The sequence below is a fragment of the Galeopterus variegatus genome, unplaced genomic scaffold, assembly GCF_000696425.1.
Source record: "Galeopterus variegatus unplaced genomic scaffold, G_variegatus-3.0.2 Scaffold106, whole genome shotgun sequence".
NCBI classification, from domain to species: domain Eukaryota; kingdom Metazoa; phylum Chordata; class Mammalia; order Dermoptera; family Cynocephalidae; genus Galeopterus; species Galeopterus variegatus.
The window spans coordinates 958047-979887 of NW_007726217.1; the positions used below are offsets into that span (position 1 = coordinate 958047).

General features: G+C 42.1%; 1 protein-coding gene across 1 annotated transcript in view; it reads left to right on the plus strand.

Moving 5' to 3' along the window:
* The first annotated feature begins 1388 nt into the window (after positions 1 to 1388).
* The window catches only part of AGO1 (argonaute RISC catalytic component 1), a 30071-nt gene continuing 9618 nt past the window's right edge, over positions 1389 to 21841 (plus strand). Inside the window, exons 1-12 of the mRNA XM_008585466.1 lie at positions 1389 to 1684; positions 4207 to 4327; positions 4781 to 4962; positions 5361 to 5497; positions 5723 to 5857; positions 6013 to 6100; positions 6727 to 6874; positions 11660 to 11779; positions 12150 to 12272; positions 12405 to 12538; positions 15685 to 15869; positions 21579 to 21738. Coding sequence (XP_008583688.1) covers positions 4223 to 4327; positions 4781 to 4962; positions 5361 to 5497; positions 5723 to 5857; positions 6013 to 6100; positions 6727 to 6874; positions 11660 to 11779; positions 12150 to 12272; positions 12405 to 12538; positions 15685 to 15869; positions 21579 to 21738 — 1517 coding nt within the window. The 5' untranslated portion in view covers positions 1389 to 1684; positions 4207 to 4222. The remainder of the gene's footprint in view (positions 1685 to 4206; positions 4328 to 4780; positions 4963 to 5360; positions 5498 to 5722; positions 5858 to 6012; positions 6101 to 6726; positions 6875 to 11659; positions 11780 to 12149; positions 12273 to 12404; positions 12539 to 15684; positions 15870 to 21578; positions 21739 to 21841) is intronic.

Below are 21841 nucleotides of genomic sequence, written 5' to 3' on the forward strand. Positions count from 1 at the left end.
TGTCTATGTGCTTGTGTGCAACTTATGTCCAGCTCTTTCTGGGTTGTACAGCCAGGTGCTAGTAGTTAGGCTTTCAGTTTCCCATGTAGCTGAGTTCTGAAGTCTGTCTGTCTCCAGGCTGGGCCTCCATTTCTCTATCTGCAGAGTGGGGCTGGGCTTGACAGGTGATTAGAGGGACACAGAGTAGCTTAACTCTGGGAAGCATGCCCCTCCCATGAATAGTTCTGACCTCTTCCTGACCCACCAGCTGAGGATATGCCCCATCCCCCTAGCCTGTCTGCCTTTGAAAGCAGAGCTCTGGTTAAGGGAGGTTCTGGGCTAGTTTATCCCTTTTTCCTTCCACCTGGGCTGGTCCTCTTCTGGAAAGGACAATAGTAGCTGAGGACAAAGGCTCCTCTTAGGAGTTTCCTTTATATTTTATTTTATTTTTTGTCTTTCCCCCTAAGCTAGAAAATAAGACTGGGGGCAGCAGTGAGGCTGTGGCAGAGAGGAGAAAATAGCTGGAGCTGGCCCTGCCCTATCCTTTTCCCACAGGCCCCTCTCTTGAAATTGATCCTGTCTGCTACTGTCTGGATCTTCTGTGTGGAAGAATCTGTGGTGCATGAGGAGAATCTTATGTTCTCCTTCCCAGAGCCAGTGTCTCTTCCTTCTCTAGCATTCTAATTGCTACTTTTCCTTCCCAAACCCCCTTCATTCAAGCTTTTTCTTCATTGTCTCTCCAATTGCAGCCTTGCTTCCTTCTGCCCTGGCTCCTAACTCTAATCTGTCTTGACCTGTTTCCTCACTCCAGCCTTCCCTCCTTCCCCTGGCCGATTCAAGCCTTTTTCTGCTGTGGCCTCCAATTCTGGCCTCTTCTCCAGCTCCCTACTTCAGCGCCTCTCTTTTCTTTGGTCTCCAAACTCTAGCCTTTTGGCTTTTTCTCCTTTTCTGTCTCTGCAACCCCAGTCATTAAGTTACCTTAATCCTGTCTCAGTCACTGCACCAGCCCTCCCCAGCCTGGCCTTCTTTGGATCTTCCTTCTACCTGCATTGCAGAAGAGCATCAAGATGATGCCATTATGTATTCAGGGTGGTGATGAGTGAAATGAGCATCTGGCTGGAGAGAATAGGGTATTCTTGGTCTGCTAGATACCTGATGGAGGCAGGTGTCATAATCTAGTAGAAGAAAGAGAGTTTTGTTACTGGGAGCCAGATTTAGCCCCTCTGATAAACATGTAATAGGAACTTATGTATTCACTTGATGAATTTAGGATAGACAGCAAGGATAATTTTCCTAACTGGAGAGAGGTTTAAAAAGCAAAAAAAAAAAAAAAAAAGAATGAGCCTAGGATGTTGAGCTTAGGATGTCTGAGCCAGTGGAAGCCCTGAGCTGGATTAGGTAGCAGGAAAGAGGCTTCCCCTATATTCTGCTGTTCCTGTTCTGGGAAGCCTTGTGCCTTCTCTGATTAGAGTAGTTAGGAGATTGCCAGACTCTACCCTCACCAGCCTCTTTGTCTTGTAGCTGCAGGTGCCTACCTGCCCCCCCTGCAGCAGGTGTTCCAGGCACCTCGCCGGCCTGGCATTGGCACGGTTGGAAAACCAATCAAGCTCCTGGCCAATTACTTTGAGGTGGACATCCCTAAGATCGACGTCTACCACTACGAGGTGGACATCAAGCCAGATAAGTGTCCCCGCAGAGTCAACCGGTAAGTGATGCACATCTAAGCCACCAAGTTCAGGAGTCTTCACTTTCCCGAGTCTCAGAACCTTGAAAGAGAGGGGCCAGAAAGGTAAAAGTAAAACCAGTAGAAAGTGGTATCACCAAATCCAAGAAAGTTTTTGAGGAGGAGATGCCAGGTAAGGATTTAGCTATTAGGCAATAACTGGTGACTTTTTCCAGAGCAATTTCAGTAGAGTATTTAAGCTAGCTAATCTAACTACAGTGAGTTAAGGAATAAGTGGAAGCTAATGTGGTAGGAATAGTGGAGGAAATGGCTTTTTCCAGTTAGGTTGGCAGTGAAGCAGGAAGAAAGGGAACATGTTGGCTAGGAGGACTATAGGGGCCAAGTACAGTGCCTAGCACATTTCAATATTTGTTGAAATGAACAAAGAATTTCTGAGAATGAGACATGGGTTTATTTATAGATTGGGGAGAAGGAGCTAGTGGAGAAGGAGGAGTTAAAGGTACAGGACGGAGGGCCGGCCCGGTGGCGCACTGAAGAGTGCACCGCTTGGGAGTGCGGCGGCGCTCCCGCTGAGGGTTCGGATCCCACGTGGAGACCGGTTCCGCTCACTGGCTGAGCGCGGTGCGGGCGCAACGCCGAGGGTTGCGATCCCGTTACTGGTCAGTAAAAAAGACAAAAAGGAAAAAAAAAAAAAAGGTACAGGACGGAGAGCGGAGGAATGAGAGTGAGATGTCCTTGCTGAGGCAGGAGGACATTGCAGGATGCACAGTGGGAGGGATTAGGCTTAGACAGAAAAAGCAATATTTCTTTCTAAAGTTAATTTATTTTATTATTATTTGAAAATTATACATACAATATTTTAAAAACTGTGGTATTACAAAAAGAATAGCAGTGAAAAATGTCTCCTTATTACCTTGGTCTCCAGTCCTCCAGTTCCTTTCCCCAGAGGCACTAATCATTACTATTCTTGAGTGTGCTTCCAGATATTTTTCTATGCATATGCAAGCATATATGTGTATATAACATTTTTTAAAATGCACAAAATATGGGGTACTAAATACCTTGTTCTGCACCTTGCATTTTTCCACCAAACAGTATGTCTTGAGAAATAATGCATATTAGTGCATACAGATCTGCCTCATTCTTTCGCATAGCTCCATAGGTATTCCGTTGAATGGCTATATTGTAACTTTTTAAAGCTACTGAGGAACGTTTAGACTGAGTCCAAACTTTCGCTACAAAAATGAAACTGTGTTGAATTTTTTTATACATAGATACATTTTTGCACTCAAATATGAGTGTATCTGTGGGGTGAATTCTTAGGAGTGGAATTGCTGGCACTATACCCTTTAAAGTTCTGAGATATTGCAAAATTTTATAAAGGTAAGTTGTACCAATTTATACTCCTATCAGCAAGGTATTCAGAGTGCCTGTTCCCCATACTTGCACCAATCCAAAATACCAGATTTTTTTATCTTTGGCATTCTAATAAGTAGATAATTATATTTTGACCTAATTTTAAATTGTATTTATCTAAGGAGTGAAGTTGAATATATTTTCATATGCTTAAAAATATATGGAAGAGGCATTTCAAGTGTGAGGAAAGGAAAAGAAAGATGCATGCATATATAAATACATTTGTGTGCGTACCTGGGAACTCGAGAGTGGCCTTGCTTACTTAATCTTCTACTTTTTTCAGAGATATTAGAACTGTGTTCTGATAGGCAGGAATGAATTCTGGAGTTAGAGGATAGTGGAAAAGGTTCAACGCAGCCTGTGAGGGATGGAAGTAATCAGGAACATGAAAAAGATTGCTGGGCAGCACTGAAGCCTAAATGGGACTGAAACCGTGTGTTTATAGTTGCTCCTAATGTACCACTTTGAGTGTTTTTATCCAGTAGTGTTCGAGATCTTTGGTTTACCAAGTGGAGAGGTCAGATGGTTGGGTGGGCTGGGATTTTGAAGGAATGATGGATACTTGGTGATCTAAGTGGCAGAAGACAGGAAGTGACATCAAGGAAGAGATGATCATGAAGAGGAAACAGAGTGGTGTGACTGAGTGCTTCAGAGAAATGGAAGAGATGAGTTCTTCTTAAACAGTTCAGATCTCTTCCCTTTCTACCTTTTTTGCTTGTCCAATTGGGGATTGGAGATTGGAGCAGCCTGGATTCTATTCATGATTCTGGATAGACACTGGGATCAACCCCCTCTCCCCTCAACTTCCTCCTCTTCTCAGAAGGTACTCACACCCACTCTTTCAGGTCTCTTAGAGCCTTGGTGATCTGAGTGAGGACCAGTGGCATTATTAGAGAGGATGTTAGAGATGTAGAGTTTTAGGCTTCACTCTAGATGTGCTAAGTCAGAAGCTGCATTTTAATAGAATCTCCAGGTGATTGATGGGAATGTAGAAGTGTGAGAAGCACTATCATAGAGTAGATGTTAGGAGTAAGTATAGTAGATGAGACATTGCCTAGACTTTGAATTACTTCCAGAAGCTTGAAGTGGTAGTCTCAGCTTCCACAGGCCACTCCTATTCCCCACAGGGAAGTGGTGGAATACATGGTCCAGCATTTCAAGCCTCAGATCTTTGGTGATCGCAAGCCTGTTTATGATGGAAAGAAGAACATTTACACTGTCACAGCGCTGCCCATTGGCAACGAACGGGTAAGGTTGGGAGTCAGGCTAGGCCTGTGTCAGGGGTCTGGGGTAGAAAAAAGCTACGTAAGCCTATTTATTTGGAGTCTGGCAGTCCAGAGATCCTTTTTGTCTTTCGTGCTGAGAAAGTGTATTTTAGGGCAAGGGTTGGGTAGGTTCTGATGTTTCTTTAGCCTACTGTGTGCCTGTCCCTGTCCTAAAGACTGAAAATATACTTCATATAGACCTAAAGGACTTCCTGCAAGCTTAAGAGGTGATTGAGAGGGACAGAAGCACTGAGCCAAGGTGGCTAGAAACTGAGGGGGTTGATTTACTCTGGGGTCTTCATTGTGATCCCCTATCAACTTACGGAGCAGATTCTTGGCAAATCCGTGGAATTGGGGGTAGTTGGGGCAGGTTAGGGCATTTTGGTCTTTGGGAAAGCAATGGCCATCCTCCCCCCTTTCTCTCACCCTCCTGAAGGTCGACTTTGAGGTGACAATCCCTGGGGAAGGGAAGGATCGAATCTTTAAGGTCTCCATCAAATGGCTAGCCATTGTGAGCTGGCGCATGCTGCATGAGGCCCTGGTCAGTGGCCAGATCCCTGTTCCCCTGGAGTCTGTGCAAGCCCTGGATGTGGCCATGAGGCATCTGGCATCCATGAGGTATTGGGTGTAGTTAGCATCTGGGCTACTAGTGTCAGCAGAACTGCTATGGGGGGAGGAGGGGAATGAGTACATATTAAGGTCCCACAGTATGTCATTAAAAAAAAAAATTATTTGAAGCCCTACCATGTACCAGGCAAGTATGCATATACATTTAGATGTTTTAAAGCCCTGGCCCTGTTCTTCTCAGTTATCTTTGGGCCTTACCCCATCTGTCCCTGTAGGGCAGAGAAAAGGTAGAAACTTGCACAAGGTCAGTCATACAACTAGTAAAGGATCAGAGCTGGCATTAAAGCCCTGGTGTCCTGCCTTCCAGGCCAGGGCTCCTCCGTGCCCAGGATGCCTCACAGGGTGGGGGCCTGTGCCCGAGGGACCAGTTCTCTGCCTGTCCCTGCCAGGTACACCCCTGTGGGCCGCTCCTTCTTCTCACCGCCTGAGGGCTACTACCACCCGCTGGGGGGTGGGCGCGAGGTCTGGTTCGGCTTTCACCAGTCTGTGCGCCCTGCCATGTGGAAGATGATGCTCAACATTGATGGTGAGTGGGGAGAGCTATGGAGCCAGGGGCACCCCAAGTCCAGTGACCACACTCCCAGCCTCATCCCTCCCAGCTCTGCAATCACACTCCTAGTCTAATTCCTACAGCCCTGGCACCCCCTGCCCCCTATCCCAATACCCTATAAGGAAGAGGGTATAAAAGACAGTGCCTCTATTTATTTTGGAAGACAACCTGAGCTGAGCTGTTCCTATCCTGTCTCCACAGTCTCAGCCACTGCCTTCTACAAGGCGCAGCCAGTGATTGAATTCATGTGTGAGGTGCTGGACATCAGGAACATAGATGAGCAGCCCAAGCCCCTCACAGACTCTCAGCGTGTTCGCTTCACTAAGGAGATCAAGGGTGAGGACCCAGCCAGGCGGGAAAGAGAAACAGGGCTACTTTCTCTTTAGCTCTAAGAGGGCATCCCCTTGGGATATATATGTTCAGGGGAGAGGCCAAGCGTGGGCACATGAGCAACCTCTTCTAGCTCTGATAAGCAACCTATTCCAACCCAGGCTTGAAGGTGGAAGTGACCCACTGTGGACAAATGAAGAGGAAATACCGTGTGTGTAATGTTACTCGCCGCCCTGCTAACCATCAGACGTAAGTTTCAGGGCTGCTGAGCCCTACTCCACTGGTGGAAGAGGGCTGAGATTTCAAACACACTGTCTATTCCCCACTCCCCCCACTGGCCCTGAGAATGAGCCTTGGAATGGCCCTGTTTTCAAAGATAAGCTGTGGGAATTTAGCATCCCTCCCCCAACCTTCCCGGATCTATTGATATTCACACTGCTATTTTTACCTTCTTTCCTCCTTTGGCCTTTACTATAGAGCAGGTGTGTTCCCCTGAATCCTGTTATGGTTCTGTAAATGCTAGACTCTCTCAATTTACTCTTCCTCCTGAAAAAAGAAGACAAGGCTCATGGGCTTAACCTTGGGGAAGCTGTCACTGATTCCATCCCCCTTCTTGATCTCAGACTGCACTGGACTATGAGTGCTTACTCTGTATCAGGTTTTATGCCCAATGTTAGAAATACAGATAAGTCAGATATGGTCCTGACCTTTGTGGAACTTGCCTCTCAAATCTTTGGTTTCTCCCTTAGAGCCCTGGATTGTCCACTTTTCCATGATTGGCAATTCTAAAAGAGGTTGGATAGCATGAAGCAAAGGGTCTAGAGAGGTGGGATTGAATGTTGGGTTATGACACCTCTTTCTCTTCCTCCAAACAGATTTCCCTTGCAGCTGGAGAGTGGACAGACTGTGGAGTGCACAGTGGCACAGTATTTCAAGCAGAAATATAACCTTCAGCTCAAGTATCCCCACCTGCCCTGCCTGCAAGTTGGCCAGGAACAAAAGCATACCTATCTGCCCCTAGAGGTGAGACCGCCAAGTAATGACTGGGCTGGGGAATAGACATTGTACCTGTACACTGATCATCATCAAAAGTCAGTTCTTCTGTTCGTAGTCTCTCATCCTCATTTTGAAGTTTGGAAAATTGACATTTGGGGAAGGTATGAGGTAGTTCTGTGGACTATAGGCCTCATTCTTACCTGCCAAGTTCTTTTCTTATCCCTATTCTACTCTCTCATTCTTTTAGGGCTGCCAGACAGAAGCACAAGCTGTATTTACTGTTTAATAAGTAATTAGTTTGTTCAGGACAGAGATTTCAGATACCCACATTCATGTTCTCTTAATTTCTCTTTCCCTGCTGTCTGGAGCTGAGGATCCTGAGTAACCTGGAGATACTAGTGTACCTTATTCTACAGAAAATGGGCATGAATGTTACTGATACTGTAAATCCTATTTCCCCAATGATTAATACATTCCTTTTGAAAAAGTTTTAGCCCTAAGATTTGTCATACTTTTATACTTCAGTAGACCTTTGAAATCCTGCAGTTAAAGAAAGAATAGTAACACTATGTAAGTTATTGAATACAAATGTGGAGGCATTGGGTTGTATTTGATTTGGTATACACTGGTCAAAATATCTAACAAGAAACTACTGCTTAGTACTTCGTCGTCTAGTCCAATGCTGCTCAAAAAGTGTGGTCATTTCATCAACAAGATAGGCATCATCTGGGAGCTTGTTTAAAATGTAGAATCTCAGGTCCTACCCCTACCTCCTGAGTCAGAATCTATCTTTTAACAAGATCCAAAGGGGATTCATGTGTACATTAAAGTTGGAGAAGCACTAGCTTAGACTACCCTGTTACTTTGTTGCAGCAGCAGGAGTCAGTAGCTCAGACCAAAGCTCCAACCTTGGCTTCTAGGATTTCAGAACTAAACTGAGAGAATTAGGCTGAAAGGAGAGGAGATCCTTCAAACTAAGAACTCTGACTTGGTTAATAGTTGCTGATGAACAGAAAGTGGTATGAAGGTAGCATGTTCTGTAAGGTGTTAACAGAGGTCTTTAGGGATGATCTCAGCTAAGTAGATAGTACAAGCTGAGATTTGTTAGCAAATTAACATTATTTTTGTTTAAACAATAGTTTCCAAGGTGAATAATTTATGTAATGACTTAGATCTTGATTTTTATTGTTGTTTGTATATTTAGAAAATGTTTATTGAGCTCCTACAATGTGTCATATACTCTTTTAGGTGCTGGGAATATAGAGATTAGAGTTTCCAAGGTGAATAATTTATGTAATGACTTAGATCTTGATTTTTATTGTTGTTTGTATACTTAGAAAATGTTTATTGAGCTCCTACAATGTGTCATATACTCTTTTAGGTGCTGGGAATATAGAGATTAACAAGACAGACAATGTTCCTGCTCTCATGGAGCTTAAATCTAGAAGGGAGAAATAGACAATAAATTGATAAGCACATAAGATAGTTTCAGATGGTGGTAAGTACTATAAGAATAATAAAACAAATTGAGAGGATAGAAATAAGGATGGAAGAGGGTAGAGAGCTACTTTAGTTAGTGTTGTCAGGGAAGGTCTCTTTTAGGAGACATTTGAGCCAAGTCCCTAACTGTGACATAGAAGGAACCTTGTAACAACCAGAGGGAAGAGCTTTTCAGGCAGGAGGAATAGCAAGTACAAAGGCTACAAAGCAGGAAGGAGTTTGGATCTTATTGAAGGATAGACAGAAGGTTATAATGGCTGGAATATATTGTATGAGGGGGAACTAGTAGGAGATGATGCTGGAGAGAGGTGTGGGGTCAAATCATATAGGCTATTGTGGCCAGTTGGGATTTTTAAAATTTCAAATAGCTTTATCGAGATATAATTCACATATAGAATTCCCACTCTTAAAATGTACAATTCAATGGTTTTTAGTATATTCACAGAATTGTGCAACCATCATCACTAAATAATTTCAAAACATTTTCATTACCTGCAAAAGAAAGTCCATTACTCATTAGCAATCACACAATTTTTTCTGTGCCCAAGAGCCCCTAGTAACCACTAATCTACTTAATGACTCTGTGGACTTTCCTATTTTGGACATAGCATATAAATGGAATCTATGACTGCTTCTTTCACTTAGCATGTTTTCAAGGTTCACCCATGCTGTTCTATTTTACAGATACATCACATTTTGTTTATCTGTTCATCAGTTGAACATTTATGTTATTTTCACTTCATGACTATTATGAATAATGCTGCTGTGAATATTCATGTACACATACATTTTTGTGTGAACATATATTTTTATTTCTCTTGGGTTTATACGTAAGAGTGAAATCACATATAACATCTATATTTAACCTCTGGAGGAGCTGCCAGAAAATATTCATGTACACATACATTTTTGTGTGAACATATATTTTTATTTCTCTTGGGTTTATACCTAAGAGTGAAATCACATATAACATCTATATTTAACCTCTGGAGGAGCTGCCAGAATGTTTCCCAAAGTGGCTGTGTCATTTTACAATACCATCAGCAATGAATGAGGGTTGCAATTTCTGGCCTGGTGGTATTTTATTCTAGTAATAACAGATAGCCATTGGAAGACTTTAAGTAGAAGAACAATATGGATTATTTGAGTCTCACAGCTAGAAACGAGAAATAGCCAGTGCTTCCAGTCCAGGTCTGTGTCTTCGTTAGTTATCCTGGCTAATGAGAGTATCAGCAAAATCATTTGTTCATGTTCAAATCACAGTTCATTCCTGCTTTAGTCTTTTATTTTTCAAATTGTGGTATAATATGCATAACATAAAATTTACCATTTAACCATTTTTAAGTGTACAGTTCTGTAGCATTAAGTACGTTCACCATTCATTTCCAGAACTTTTTCATTATTCCAAACTGAAACTCCATACCCTTTAAATAACAGCTCCCCGTTTCCCTCTTCCCTCTTCCCTTAGCCTGGCAACCACCACTGCTTTCTGTCTCTATGAATTTGACCACTTTAGTACCTCATATAAGTGGAATCATATAATATTTGTCCTTTTTTTGACTGGCTTATTTCACTTAGCATAAAGTCTTCAGGGTTCCTCCGTGTTGTAGCGTGTTAGAATTTCTTTCCTTTTTAAGGTTGAATGATACTCTGTTGTATGTATATATGACATTTTGTTTATCCATTCATCTGTTGGGGGACTCTTGAGTTGCTTCCACCTTTTGGCTATTGTGAATGATGGGTGCCATGAACAAAGATGTACAAATATCTGTTCAAATCCTTGCTTTCACTTCTTTTTAGTACATACCCAGAAGTAGAATTGCTGGCTCATATGTTTAATTCTTTGAGGAATTGCCATACCATTTTCCACAGTGACTGTATCATTTTATTTACATTCCCACCAGTAATGCACAAGTGTTCCAATTTCACCACACCCCTGCTTTAGTCTTTTGCCATTGTTAATTCTGTAGCTGTCACCATCTATAGGTAAGGTACCTTTAAAAGAGCAACCTCACATATTTCAGCAATTCTGGATTATTGTTAAGTGAATTGACTATTTTGTGTCCTCTTTGGAATATGGAGCTTAAAGGCAGATGACCTTGGCTTGGTCTTCCTTTCTGTTGTTTAGCATGAACTCTGGGAATTTAGGATGAGAATCAGTACTTACAGAATGTTGGCCCTATGGGAGCAAGTTATATATTTCATCTCATCTGAATCTTCACTATAGCCTTACGAGATAGCTAGTATTTTTTCCTATGTCTGAGACAAAAGAAGCAGAGTCTCAGAGTGGTTAAGAGACCTGTCCAAGATGACATCACCTAGAAATGGCAAAGCTGGACTTCAAACAAATTTTCTAAAACCTACTGGCTCTCTCTGTTAAGCCTTCCTGTTCATGGCATTCTGAATATAATATATTGGGGAGTAGAAGTCATATGTCACTAGATAGCCTTTTCTGATCTCAAGTTCTGTTGGGCCCAGAACAGATGAACCAAGTGGCATAATGTTCCTCACACTAATAGGACACTGTCAGCTAACAGAGACAGTGATTTCTATAGTCCAGGGATTCAGTGGTTATCTGTAGGCCAGTGAGAAAGAATTTAGAGCCATCCCTAGTCCTCCTGGTGAGTTGCAGAATGGAGCATCTGACTGCCTGCCACCATAGGAGAGCTGCCTTAGGAATCTAATTTGTGTATGTTAATTTTTTCAGTATTGAGAAGAGCTCTATACTTGTTCTTTTGGTAAATAATAAATTTCTATAACCTGTTGAGTGTTTTGTTTTTTTTTTTTTTTTTGTCTTTTTTGTGACCGGTAAGGGGATCGCAACCCTTGGCTTGGTGTCGCCCGCACCGTGCTCAGCCAGTGAGCGCACCGGCCATCCTCATATAGGATCCGAACCCGCGGCGCTCCCAAGCGCCACACTCTCCCGATTGTGCCACAGGGCCGGCCCAACCTGTTGAGTGTTTATTGTGTCCCAGAACTGTGCTCAGTCGTTTAAGTGCTTTATTTCATTTAATCACCAGACAACCCTATGAAATTGTTACTGTTCTCATTTAACTTGCGAGACCTGAGCCCACATCTGGCCCTGGATTCCAAGCTTTTTATTACATAGTAGCTGTATTGACTTTTGTATTACACATGAATATTTTCTAACTTACCTATCAAGTAAAACTCAAGAGGAGAATATATGTATGCCCAAGGGATTTTGCAGTTCCTTTCCCCATGGTTGACAGCCAAGGTCACTTAACTGTGGGGCTCTGGGTACAGGGTGGATTGTACTCAAGCCAGAGCTACCTGTCCTTCTTGTTTCCTTAGGTGTGTAACATTGTGGCTGGGCAGCGCTGCATTAAGAAGCTGACTGACAACCAGACCTCGACCATGATAAAGGCTACAGCTAGGTCTGCCCCAGACAGGCAGGAGGAGATCAGTCGCCTGGTCAGTAGGGCTACAGAGAAATGCATGCTTGTTTGCTCAGTCATTGGGGCCTTTGGTAGCATAGAGCTTTAATTGCCCCAGCAGGACCCTCCCTCAGGAAAACCCAAGTCCAGATTTGTTACCTGGGACTCCATAGGACTACTCTTGCTTCTTGACCCTGTATTTACTTTGCTTCCTGTCTCTTTTCCCCACCTACATTATTTTCCTGTGTTATTTATTGCCACTTCCCTCATCTTCCACTTTTCCTCCCTTTTAAGGGCCATTCCATGCCAACCCCAACTTCTCTTCAGTGCTGTCACCTCAGGACCCAGAGGATGAGCAGTATTGCCAAGCTGCAGTTCTCCTTAGATCCCCTTCTTTTGCCCTGCAGATGAAGAATGCCAGCTACAACCTAGATCCCTACATCCAAGAATTTGGGATCAAAGTGAAGGATGACATGACGGAGGTGACGGGGCGAGTGCTGCCGGCGCCTATCTTGCAGTACGGCGGCCGGGTGAGCAGGGTCAGGGCCAGACAACATCTCTGGGGCATATGGGGGTGATTGGGTGCTCCCATATAGGGGTGCTCCCCTACCCACTTGGCTCTACTGAGGCTCACCTGGGCCCCCCCCTCTGCCTTTCCCCAGAACCGGGCTATTGCCACACCCAATCAGGGAGTCTGGGACATGCGGGGGAAACAGTTCTACAATGGGATTGAGATCAAAGTCTGGGCCATCGCCTGCTTCGCACCCCAAAAACAGTGTCGAGAAGAGGTGCTCAAGTAAGGAGGGTTCGGTGTAGGGATGGAAGGGTGGGAAGGACCCTAGAGCTACTTGCCTCTTTTCATCCCCCAAGAACCAAGATTGATTGGTAATCTGCTCTTTCTGTCTTGACTATGCCTGCCTTGTACTTTCCTGCTCAAATTTCTACCTCTTCCTTTTCTATCCATCTGTGGTCAGGAGACTTTGATAAGGGACCAACCATATCTATGTCAGAGATGATGATTTTAGGGCATGCGTCCACTAAGGGAGGCCTGGATTGTTTTATTGTTATAATTATTATCATTGGTAATAAGTAGTGATTACTATTACTATGCCAACATTTTACTTAAGTACCTAATTTATGTCATTTAATTTCATCTTCACAGTAAGTAGGTGGTGATACTTCCATTTTCAGGAGACTGAGCCTCAGGGAGGTTAAATAACTTGTCCAAAGTTTGCACATCATCAAGAAAGTGTCAGAGTTGGGATCAAAATCAGATCTGAGCTTTAAAACTTGTGTTCCTAATTGGAAACAAAAAAGAGCAGCTTGTTTAGCAGGTCCTCTAAGTTGTCCTCTCCTATGCAGAGAATTTGTTTAGTCAGGTCCAAGTGGTCTGAATTAGGTGAACACAAGTTGTAAGGGCCTCTGCAGCACTGTGGCTGAGGAGCTGGGAGTAGATGGCAGAAATGAGATATGGCCAAATGGTTTAAAGAAATGCATTAAGGAAGTAATGGCTCTAGTGAGTGAATGAGTAAGTGAAGAAGTAACTGACTCTTCCTCTGCAGTTTTTTTTCCCTTTCTTTCTTTCAAACAATTTTATTGAGATATGTTTAAAATGCCACAAAACTCACCAACTTAAAGTGTACTATTTGGTAGTTCCTGCCATCTTCCAAAGTGGTGGCTTCTCATTCTCTCTGGATCTGGAGTGGGACCATTGCACCCTGGGGATGAGGAAGAGGCAGTGGAGCTGACCATTTGGGGTTGTGGTGAGGATAATGGAGATGTCTGCCCTGGTGGGCCTTAGAATCTTCATAAGAACTAGTTGTAGGAGCTCCTGATGGATCTGGGAACTCTGGACCATGCCCTTGCTTTTCTCCCCTCTCTCTTCACATATGCACAACCACCACCACTACAATTGTAGCTTTTCTTAAATGGATTCTTCTTGTCCTCTTTCTTGGGTTCTTGGATTTTATCTCCCTTTAGGCCAGGCTGCTGCTGGTGTTGGCCTGGCATTGGAGGGCTGGCCTTTAGCAATATGGGAAAGGCTCCCATCTCTTTGCCTTTGTGTCATAGTCACCTCATTGGTAGCTCTTTGTGTGCTTCTCTCTTACTCTTATGTCCTTACCCTGTCCAATTCTTTTGGGAAACAATCCATTGTTTTGGCCATTTTGGGGTACAGGATCTGGTTAACCTAGAATCTTATACTTGGAAAGGATCCATTCATCCGGCCTCACCTTCTCCCCGTGTCCTCTAGATGTAGAGGATAAGAATGTGGCTTTTGTGCATCTGGGTTAGTGGTACCCAGTTAGATGTGTGATTCTGGGCCAAAGATACAGATGTCTGACTCTTCAGACATGGCAGTTGATGAGATGGTCAGAGAGAATGTGCATAGTAAGCAGAGGCTGAAAATAGAACCCAAAGAAACTGAAAGTAAATGGAGCAAAATCCCTATGTGTGTATGAGGGGATGGGATCCAGAGCACAGAGAAAGGGCATCCTTTCCACTGAGAAAGAGTGGGAAGGCATGAAGGTTGCTGTGGAGTTGGAGAAATTGGTAGGTGGAGATGGATGAGGAAGTTTTAGGTTCAACACTCAGAATTTTTCTTGTTGCTAAAGAGACCCCATTACTTCAGATGGATCACTTTTAGGACAGAATTTCTAGACCTTTCCCATCCTAGATATCACTCAATACTTTGTGGTCCTCACCACTGGACACGGTATCCCAAGTGTGATTTGGTAGTAGAGAGAAGATTGGTCTTTAAAGTTGAGAATCACTCTTAATGAAATTTGGTAACATACTGGCTTTTTTAGTAGCAATCCTGCAGTTGTATACAAGGCAGAAAAATGGAATACTCTGGGTTAGTAGTCCATCAGAGCCATACCTTTTATTTACGTGAAACAGTGGTTAGGTTTTATTTTTTTATTTTTACGTTTATTTCAAAAATTTTTTAAAATGTAGAGAATAATACAGCAAACACCCATGTATCCGTCATCCAGAATTTTGTCATATTTACTTTATCCTATTTTCAAAAGTAAGTAAAATGTTACAGATAAATTTGATTCCTCCATCCTAGTCTCATTCCTCCCTTCTGGTACAGCCAATGTCATGAATTATTGTATCCTTCCTATTCAATTTATGTATTTTATATACCTATATGTATATAAATGATTTTAAATTTTGCATAACAGTATCATACTGTATTTACCTTTCTTGTGTGTTTTTACTAAATATGTGAAAAAAGTACTTATTTTGTAACTTTCATGTTTATATATTGTGTTAGCATCTCCTAAACAATTGCTGCCATTTTCTATTTGTACATTATTGCTTTTCCTTTAAATGCCAGATTTTCATGAATTAATTTTCCTGTTGCTCATTTCAGTCTGTCAGTATACTTATGTAGCTTGATTTTTTTTCCCTCTATTGCATATGTACCCTGTCTTTCAACTTTGTCTTCCTTTCTCAGGGTAAAGCCCTAAAGTTAAAGGAAAGAAGCTTGTTTAATGATTGGCTCTTAGGCCTCAAAGAACTAGTAAGGGAGGAGGGAGTTCATTTTTACTGAGCATCTCCTGTGCTCCTTATTACTGTTCGAACCTCATTTATTTTGAGCAAAAAGGCTGTATCTTGGGCATCTGCCTGTTTCTTCGGGCATATAATGGAGCACAGGAATCAGCTGCTTGGATGGGTCGAGGTAGAACCCTGAGAATTCCCACATGTCCCTTCTCTGGGCTCCCTTAGCTCTCTGCTTATAACATTGAGCACTTAGCAAGCTCTGTCTTGTTTTACTCAACTATAAATGTTATTTTTTACACTAACTGTGATCATGTCTGGTTGATGTTAGTCTCTCAATACCTCTCATAGTGCTGAGCACCTAAGGTAAAGGCATTCGGTCAGAGGTATTAAAGTGGGACTTAACTCCCTCTTGTCATGACCATGCTTGTGCTACAGGAACTTCACAGACCAGCTGCGGAAGATTTCCAAGGATGCAGGGATGCCTATCCAGGGTCAACCTTGTTTCTGCAAATATGCACAGGGAGCAGACAGCGTGGAGCCCATGTTCCGGCATCTCAAGAACACCTACTCAGGGCTGCAGCTCATTATTGTCATCCTGCCAGGAAAGACACCAGTGTATGGTACAGTTCTCTTGGGACAGTGATGATGGTGATAGGACTCTCCTCAGAGTAGCTCCCTGGGGGCTCTAGGGAGGACTCAATGTAGATTCTTGGCTCTGGCCAGAGCTGTTAATGTCTGTCGTCCTCTTATAAGAGAAGTATCAGTCTGTGTGAGCCGTTCCAGATCCTAGTTACCTACTCCCATTCCCTCCCACTAACATTTACTGGGGTCCTCTGTGTGCTGATCTTTATTCCAGGCTAAGCTGGGCCAGATAGAGATTGGGTCAGTCCAGATTAATATCCTTAGGAGTGTGTTGTTTGTCAGGACATCGTGCAGCACACCCAAGCAGAATGTGTGGTGGTTCTGTTAGTGTTTCATTGCCTGGTAATGATTTGGACTTTTTGAGAGGTTTTCTCTCCTCTTTTTAAGAATAAGAATGACTATTCTATTAAATAAATTGACTCAGCACTTTTCTCTTACTCCATTTTTTCTCTCCACCTCTCCTTCAAAGGAAGAGGTATTCCTCTTAATCTGCTCAACTCCTCTGTGCTCTCATTCCCATCCCATCCTTCTACCTTTGGGACTTGATACCTTTCAACCCTCAGTCATCTTCACATTCCCCATCCTAGAGCCTAATAGCACAGTCTTGCCATCTCCTTTGGCTTTTGCCTTCCTATTTTCTTCTTTTTCTTCATTAAACCTTTTGAATGAGTTCTTTGTATTCTCTACACCTACTTCTTCCCCAGTTACTTGCTCCTCAGCCTCTTTCACGTATCTTGCTTTCTCTTTACCACCTCTGCAAAGGGTCACCAGTGACCTTTCTCAGTTCTCCTCTTCCCTTGACTTCTAGATATTTTCTCCTATCTCTCCTTACTTATTTTTGTCATTACCAGGAATGCCTGGTATTCAGGTTTCTGTCTTTCGTCCTCTCTTTCCTTTTTTATATTCTTTTGAAATTCTCATCCATTTCAGTTGCTTCATTCTTGACCTATTGTTATTATATTATTAAAATCTTTTCTTTTTTAATATAATTAAAATCTTAATTCACCTCTTGAACTCTGTGCCGCTCCTGTCTGTCCCTTTGGCCTCTCTCCCTTTTCTTCTATCCGGGTTTTTTGTTTGTTTGTTTGTTTTGTGGCTGGCTGGTTTGGGTATCCAAATCCTTGATGTAGGTGTTATCTACACCATGTTCTAACCATCTGAGCTAACTGGCCAGCTGCTCTCCCTTTTCTTCTGCAAAAGTTTATTGATCACCTATTTTGTGTGAAACATGCTAGATCCTGGATCTACGGGTGAATAAAACAGATGTAGTCTCTGCCCTTACAAAGTGTTTTGTTAGACCATCTCTTCAGTAGCTTGTAGTCTTCTTTGTAAACCTTTCTGTTTACTTCTCCCTTCCATTTTTGGCATCGTGATTACTTTTAGGTTCCTTCATTCAGACTTTGGATGCAGTCTGTCTCCTCTTTGCTTCACCTCCAATGTTCTTCTACAATCTTTATATTCCCTGCTTTTTTACAAGATATATTCCCTGCTCTTCCCCCGTACTTCTCAACTTAGTTCTAATCTTCTCAAATCTTTCTTGAATACGTTACTGGATAAAACATTTTTTTGACCATACTTCCGAAAAACCTTCATTGATCTCCATTCATTACTATATAAAGGATTTTCAGGGCCCTGATCATAGTTTAACCTTTTTAGCTCTATCTTGTACTGTTCACTTGCCACACATACTGGAAAGATCATTGGTACTGGAATTAGACAGGACTGGATTCTATAGTGGTATAGTCCTAACTATACCAGTCAACTAGCTTAGGCAAATTAACCTTTCTGAGCCTCGTTCATTAATTATATAAAAAGCAACATCTAGTACAGTGCCAGACACATTGTAGATACTCCTAAGTGCTCATTCCCTGTCTGTGCTTTCCAGTCTCTGGTTTTGCTCACATCATTTGCCTTTGCCCGGAATATCTGAATACTCTTCTTGTCCACCTTGCCTTCAAAATTCTCTCCATCTGTCAAGACCCAGTTTAAATGCTGCTTATTCCCTATTCTTGTCATTCCACCTGGAGGGTAAAATTGTTTCTTTCTGGATTCCTCTAGTTTATCATGCCACTGATCAATTACTACCTTGCTTGATATTACTTTCAGCACACGCACACTTAAGATAGAGCCTTCCACTGATGATACTCAGTAATTACCTATGGAGGGAAGTTGGTTGATCTCCAATTTATGTCTCTTTTGGGCCTTAAATTGATGGCCCTTGGGTGGAAGATAAGGATGCTTTTTAGGAGAACTGCCTTGAGTAAGTATCCATGTTTCTGGTTCCCTCTATTTAAGGGTGAATTCAATGTTTTGGCTTGCCTTGGAAGTATAGTATCGCATGGTAGGGGCTGGCAGCCCTTAGAATTTTCCATTTCCTAAGCTCAGTAATGTTATGCTTCTCTCAAGCTTCATGCCTTTATTAGGACCTTGGGCGGCTTCTATTTACATGAAGTTTCTTGGTTATACCGCCTGGACAATGGTGCCATCTGCCTAGGAATTAAGCCATCAGATAAGAGAAGTTGTCAGATTCTTCTGAAGACTCCTCACCCTCCCTCCTTGGAGGCTTGGTGAAATGCCATTCCCCCTGTGGTGGTCAAAGCAAGGTCCCATTGGCATTGTAGTTGTCCTGAGAGGTAGAAGGACAGTCTCACATTTGCCCAGTTCTGATCTGGTACCATACCAGTCCTGTTTAATACATTTAACTCCTTCCTCTCCACTAAATTAGCTTTTTTTAGTGTAAACTTTTTATTGAATTATAATATACATACAGAAATCTTCCATGTTCAGCTCAATGAATTTTCACAAAGTGTCACAGCAGTGTAACCCATACCCAGTTCAGTTAACATTACCTGAACATTACCACAACCCAAGGCTACCAGTTACTACAACCCCTCACCAATGGTAACCACTATTCTGGCTTCTAACATGTAACCCATACCCAGTTCAGTTAACATTACCTGAACATTACCACAACCCAAGGCTACCAGTCACTACAAGCCCTCACCAATGGTAACCACTATTCTGGCTTCTAACACCATCGGTTAGTTTTGCCTATTTTTGGATATTATGTAAATGGAATCATATAGTATGTACTTTTTTGTGTCTGGCTTCTATTACTCAACATTTAAGTTTGTGGGATTCATCTATGTTGAGTCTAGTTGTAGTTTGTTATAGTTTTTCTATCATTCGCTTATAATACAATTTACCTGTATTTATCCATTTTACTGTTAATGTACATATTTGGATTGTTTCCCGTTTTGGACTATTACAAATAATATCTTAGTGAACATTGTTGTACATGTCCTTTGAACACATGTACCCATTTCTCTTGGGTGTATTTCTAGGAATGGATTTCAAGTATGTCAGTTTACACTTCCACCAGCAGTGTATGAGGGTTTTAGATGTTTCACACCTTTACTAAACTTGGTGTTGTCTTTTTCATTTTAACCATTCTTGTGGGTTTTTAGTGATACTATTGTGTTGTGCTTTTAATTTGATTTCTTTGATGACTGATAAAATTGAGTAAGTCTATTGGCTATTTCACTAGCCTCTTTTGTATAGTGCCTGCTCAAGTCTTTTCCCGTTCTTTTTATTGACTTAACTGCCTTTTCCTTATTGATTTGTAGATGTTTTTTATAATTCCTTTGTTGAATATGTATGTCTGATACACATATCTTCTCTGCTCTGTTACTTACTTGCCTTTTTACTTTTTTCTTTTTTGGTGGCTGTCCAGTGTGGGGATCCAAACCCTTGACTTTTTACTTTCTTAATGGTGTCTTTTGTTCAACAGAATGTTGAATTTTCCTTTTTTTTTTTTTTGTCTTTTTTCGTGACCGGTAATGGGATCGCAACCCTCGGTGTCGCGCCCGCACTGCGCTCAACCAGTGAGCGGACCGGTCTCTATATGGGATCTGAACCCTCAGCGGGAGCGCCGCTGCGCTCCCAAGCGCCGCACTCTACCGAGTGCGCCACCGGGCCGGCCCCAGAATGTTGAATTTTAATTAGTCCAATTTATCAGTATTTTGACCAGTACTTCTGTATCCTGCTTAAGAACTGCCAAGGTCATGAAGATATGATTTTATGTTTTCCTTTAAATGATTTTTTTTTTACCTTTCACATATAAAACTAATCTGTCTTTAAACGGAGCAAAAACTCACTTGCTTTTCTGTCTGTTGGCAGTGGTCCCTCTGCAGGTTCAGAGCCTGGAATTGCAGCCTGCTGCTCACACCTAGAATCAGCAAATATACCCAGGGTAAAAGCAGCTGCAGAAGATAGCTCTCCTCTGTGAGATTTTCTCTCTCTCTGCAGCTTTAGCCCTTCTAGCTCTTATTGTCTTAGCACCTATCTGCTGCCTTAAAAAAGATGATTTCTGGATTTTTTCAGACTTTTCTGAATGTCTGCAGAACTGGCTTGCCACTAACTATTTCATCTCTCTTAGAAGTGGAAATTAGTTTTTTAAACATGCCCAGGTCTCTCCAATTGAAAACATACCAAACCCTTTATTGATTCTGTGTCTCCTCCTTGGTACTTTATATCACCAAAATAGGTTTTTGCCTCTATAACACTAATTTTTTGCCTCAGTGTCACTAAATCCAAAGGACATTTCTTGTCCTCATTTTACCGGATCTCTTAGCCACATTTGACTTTGTTGATCACTTGCTCCTTCTTGAAACACTGTCTTTCTTCCCTTGGCATTCATGATAAGAACACTGTCTTAGTCTTCCTTCTAGATCTCTGGATTTTTCTCCTTTTCAGACTTCTTCCTATTCTGCCGATACTGGGAGTTCCTAAAGATTCAGATATAAGCCTTCTTCTCTCTCTCTTTTTTCCCTCTCTTCTCTTTTCACTCTGTTATCTTCCTTGGTAATCTTATCAGCATTATGCCTTCAATTACTACCTGTACCTCACAAATTTGCATCTCCATTTCAGACTATTCTTTTGAGCTTCCAATCATAATACCCATTTGTCTAGTTGATAGCCTCACTGGGATGGCCAAAAAGCACTTCAAACTCATAATGTCTCAAAAAGAATTTATGATCTATCTATTCCTATTACAAAAGCTAGAAACTTAAATGTTATGTATAAATATTCTTTTCCCTTACACATCTAGCCCGTAACTGAGTCCTTTAAATATCTCTTGAATCCATTTTTATTTATCCATTTTGACAACTTAAGTGCCTTCTTAATCTAAACTACCCTCATCTCTCTGTAGATCAGTCTAATGACCACATTCTTTCTCTCAAAACATGGTCCCCTTGCTCTTCATTTTAGCTACTACGGCCTTTTAATTTCTCAAACATATCTTGCTATCTCTTGGCAGAGTACATTTTTGTATGCTGTTTCCTCTGCCTGGAATGCTCTCTCCCAAACTCCACCTCTCTTCTAAGTCCTTTACTGCCTTCAGATTTTAGTTCAATCATTACTTAAGAATCCTTTCCTGACTAGGTTATTACCCCCTATTATATGCTCTCATAGCTCCGTGAAGTTTTTTATTATATCATTTATCAAATGTTGTAATTTTCATGATTTTTAAAATTAGTCACTAGGTAGTAAACACTATAATAGTAGGGTCCTTATGTATTTCTGGTCAACATTGTGTTCCCTAGCACCTCATATACTGCCTGACATCTAGTAGGCAACTGTAATTATTTGTTAAATGCACTGATCAGTTTTCTCTCTGCCCATAGCTGAGGTGAAACGTGTTGGAGATACGCTCTTGGGAATGGCTACACAATGTGTGCAGGTGAAGAACGTGGTCAAGACCTCGCCTCAGACTCTGTCCAACCTCTGCCTCAAGATCAATGTCAAACTTGGTGGCATTAACAACATTCTAGTCCCACACCAGCGGTATGAACTCTGTTATCCACTTGCCCTTGTCAAGGTACCATGCTGGGGATTGATGAAGAGACAGGATCCTGGCCAGGCAGAGTGAATCAGACGCAAGGGGGAG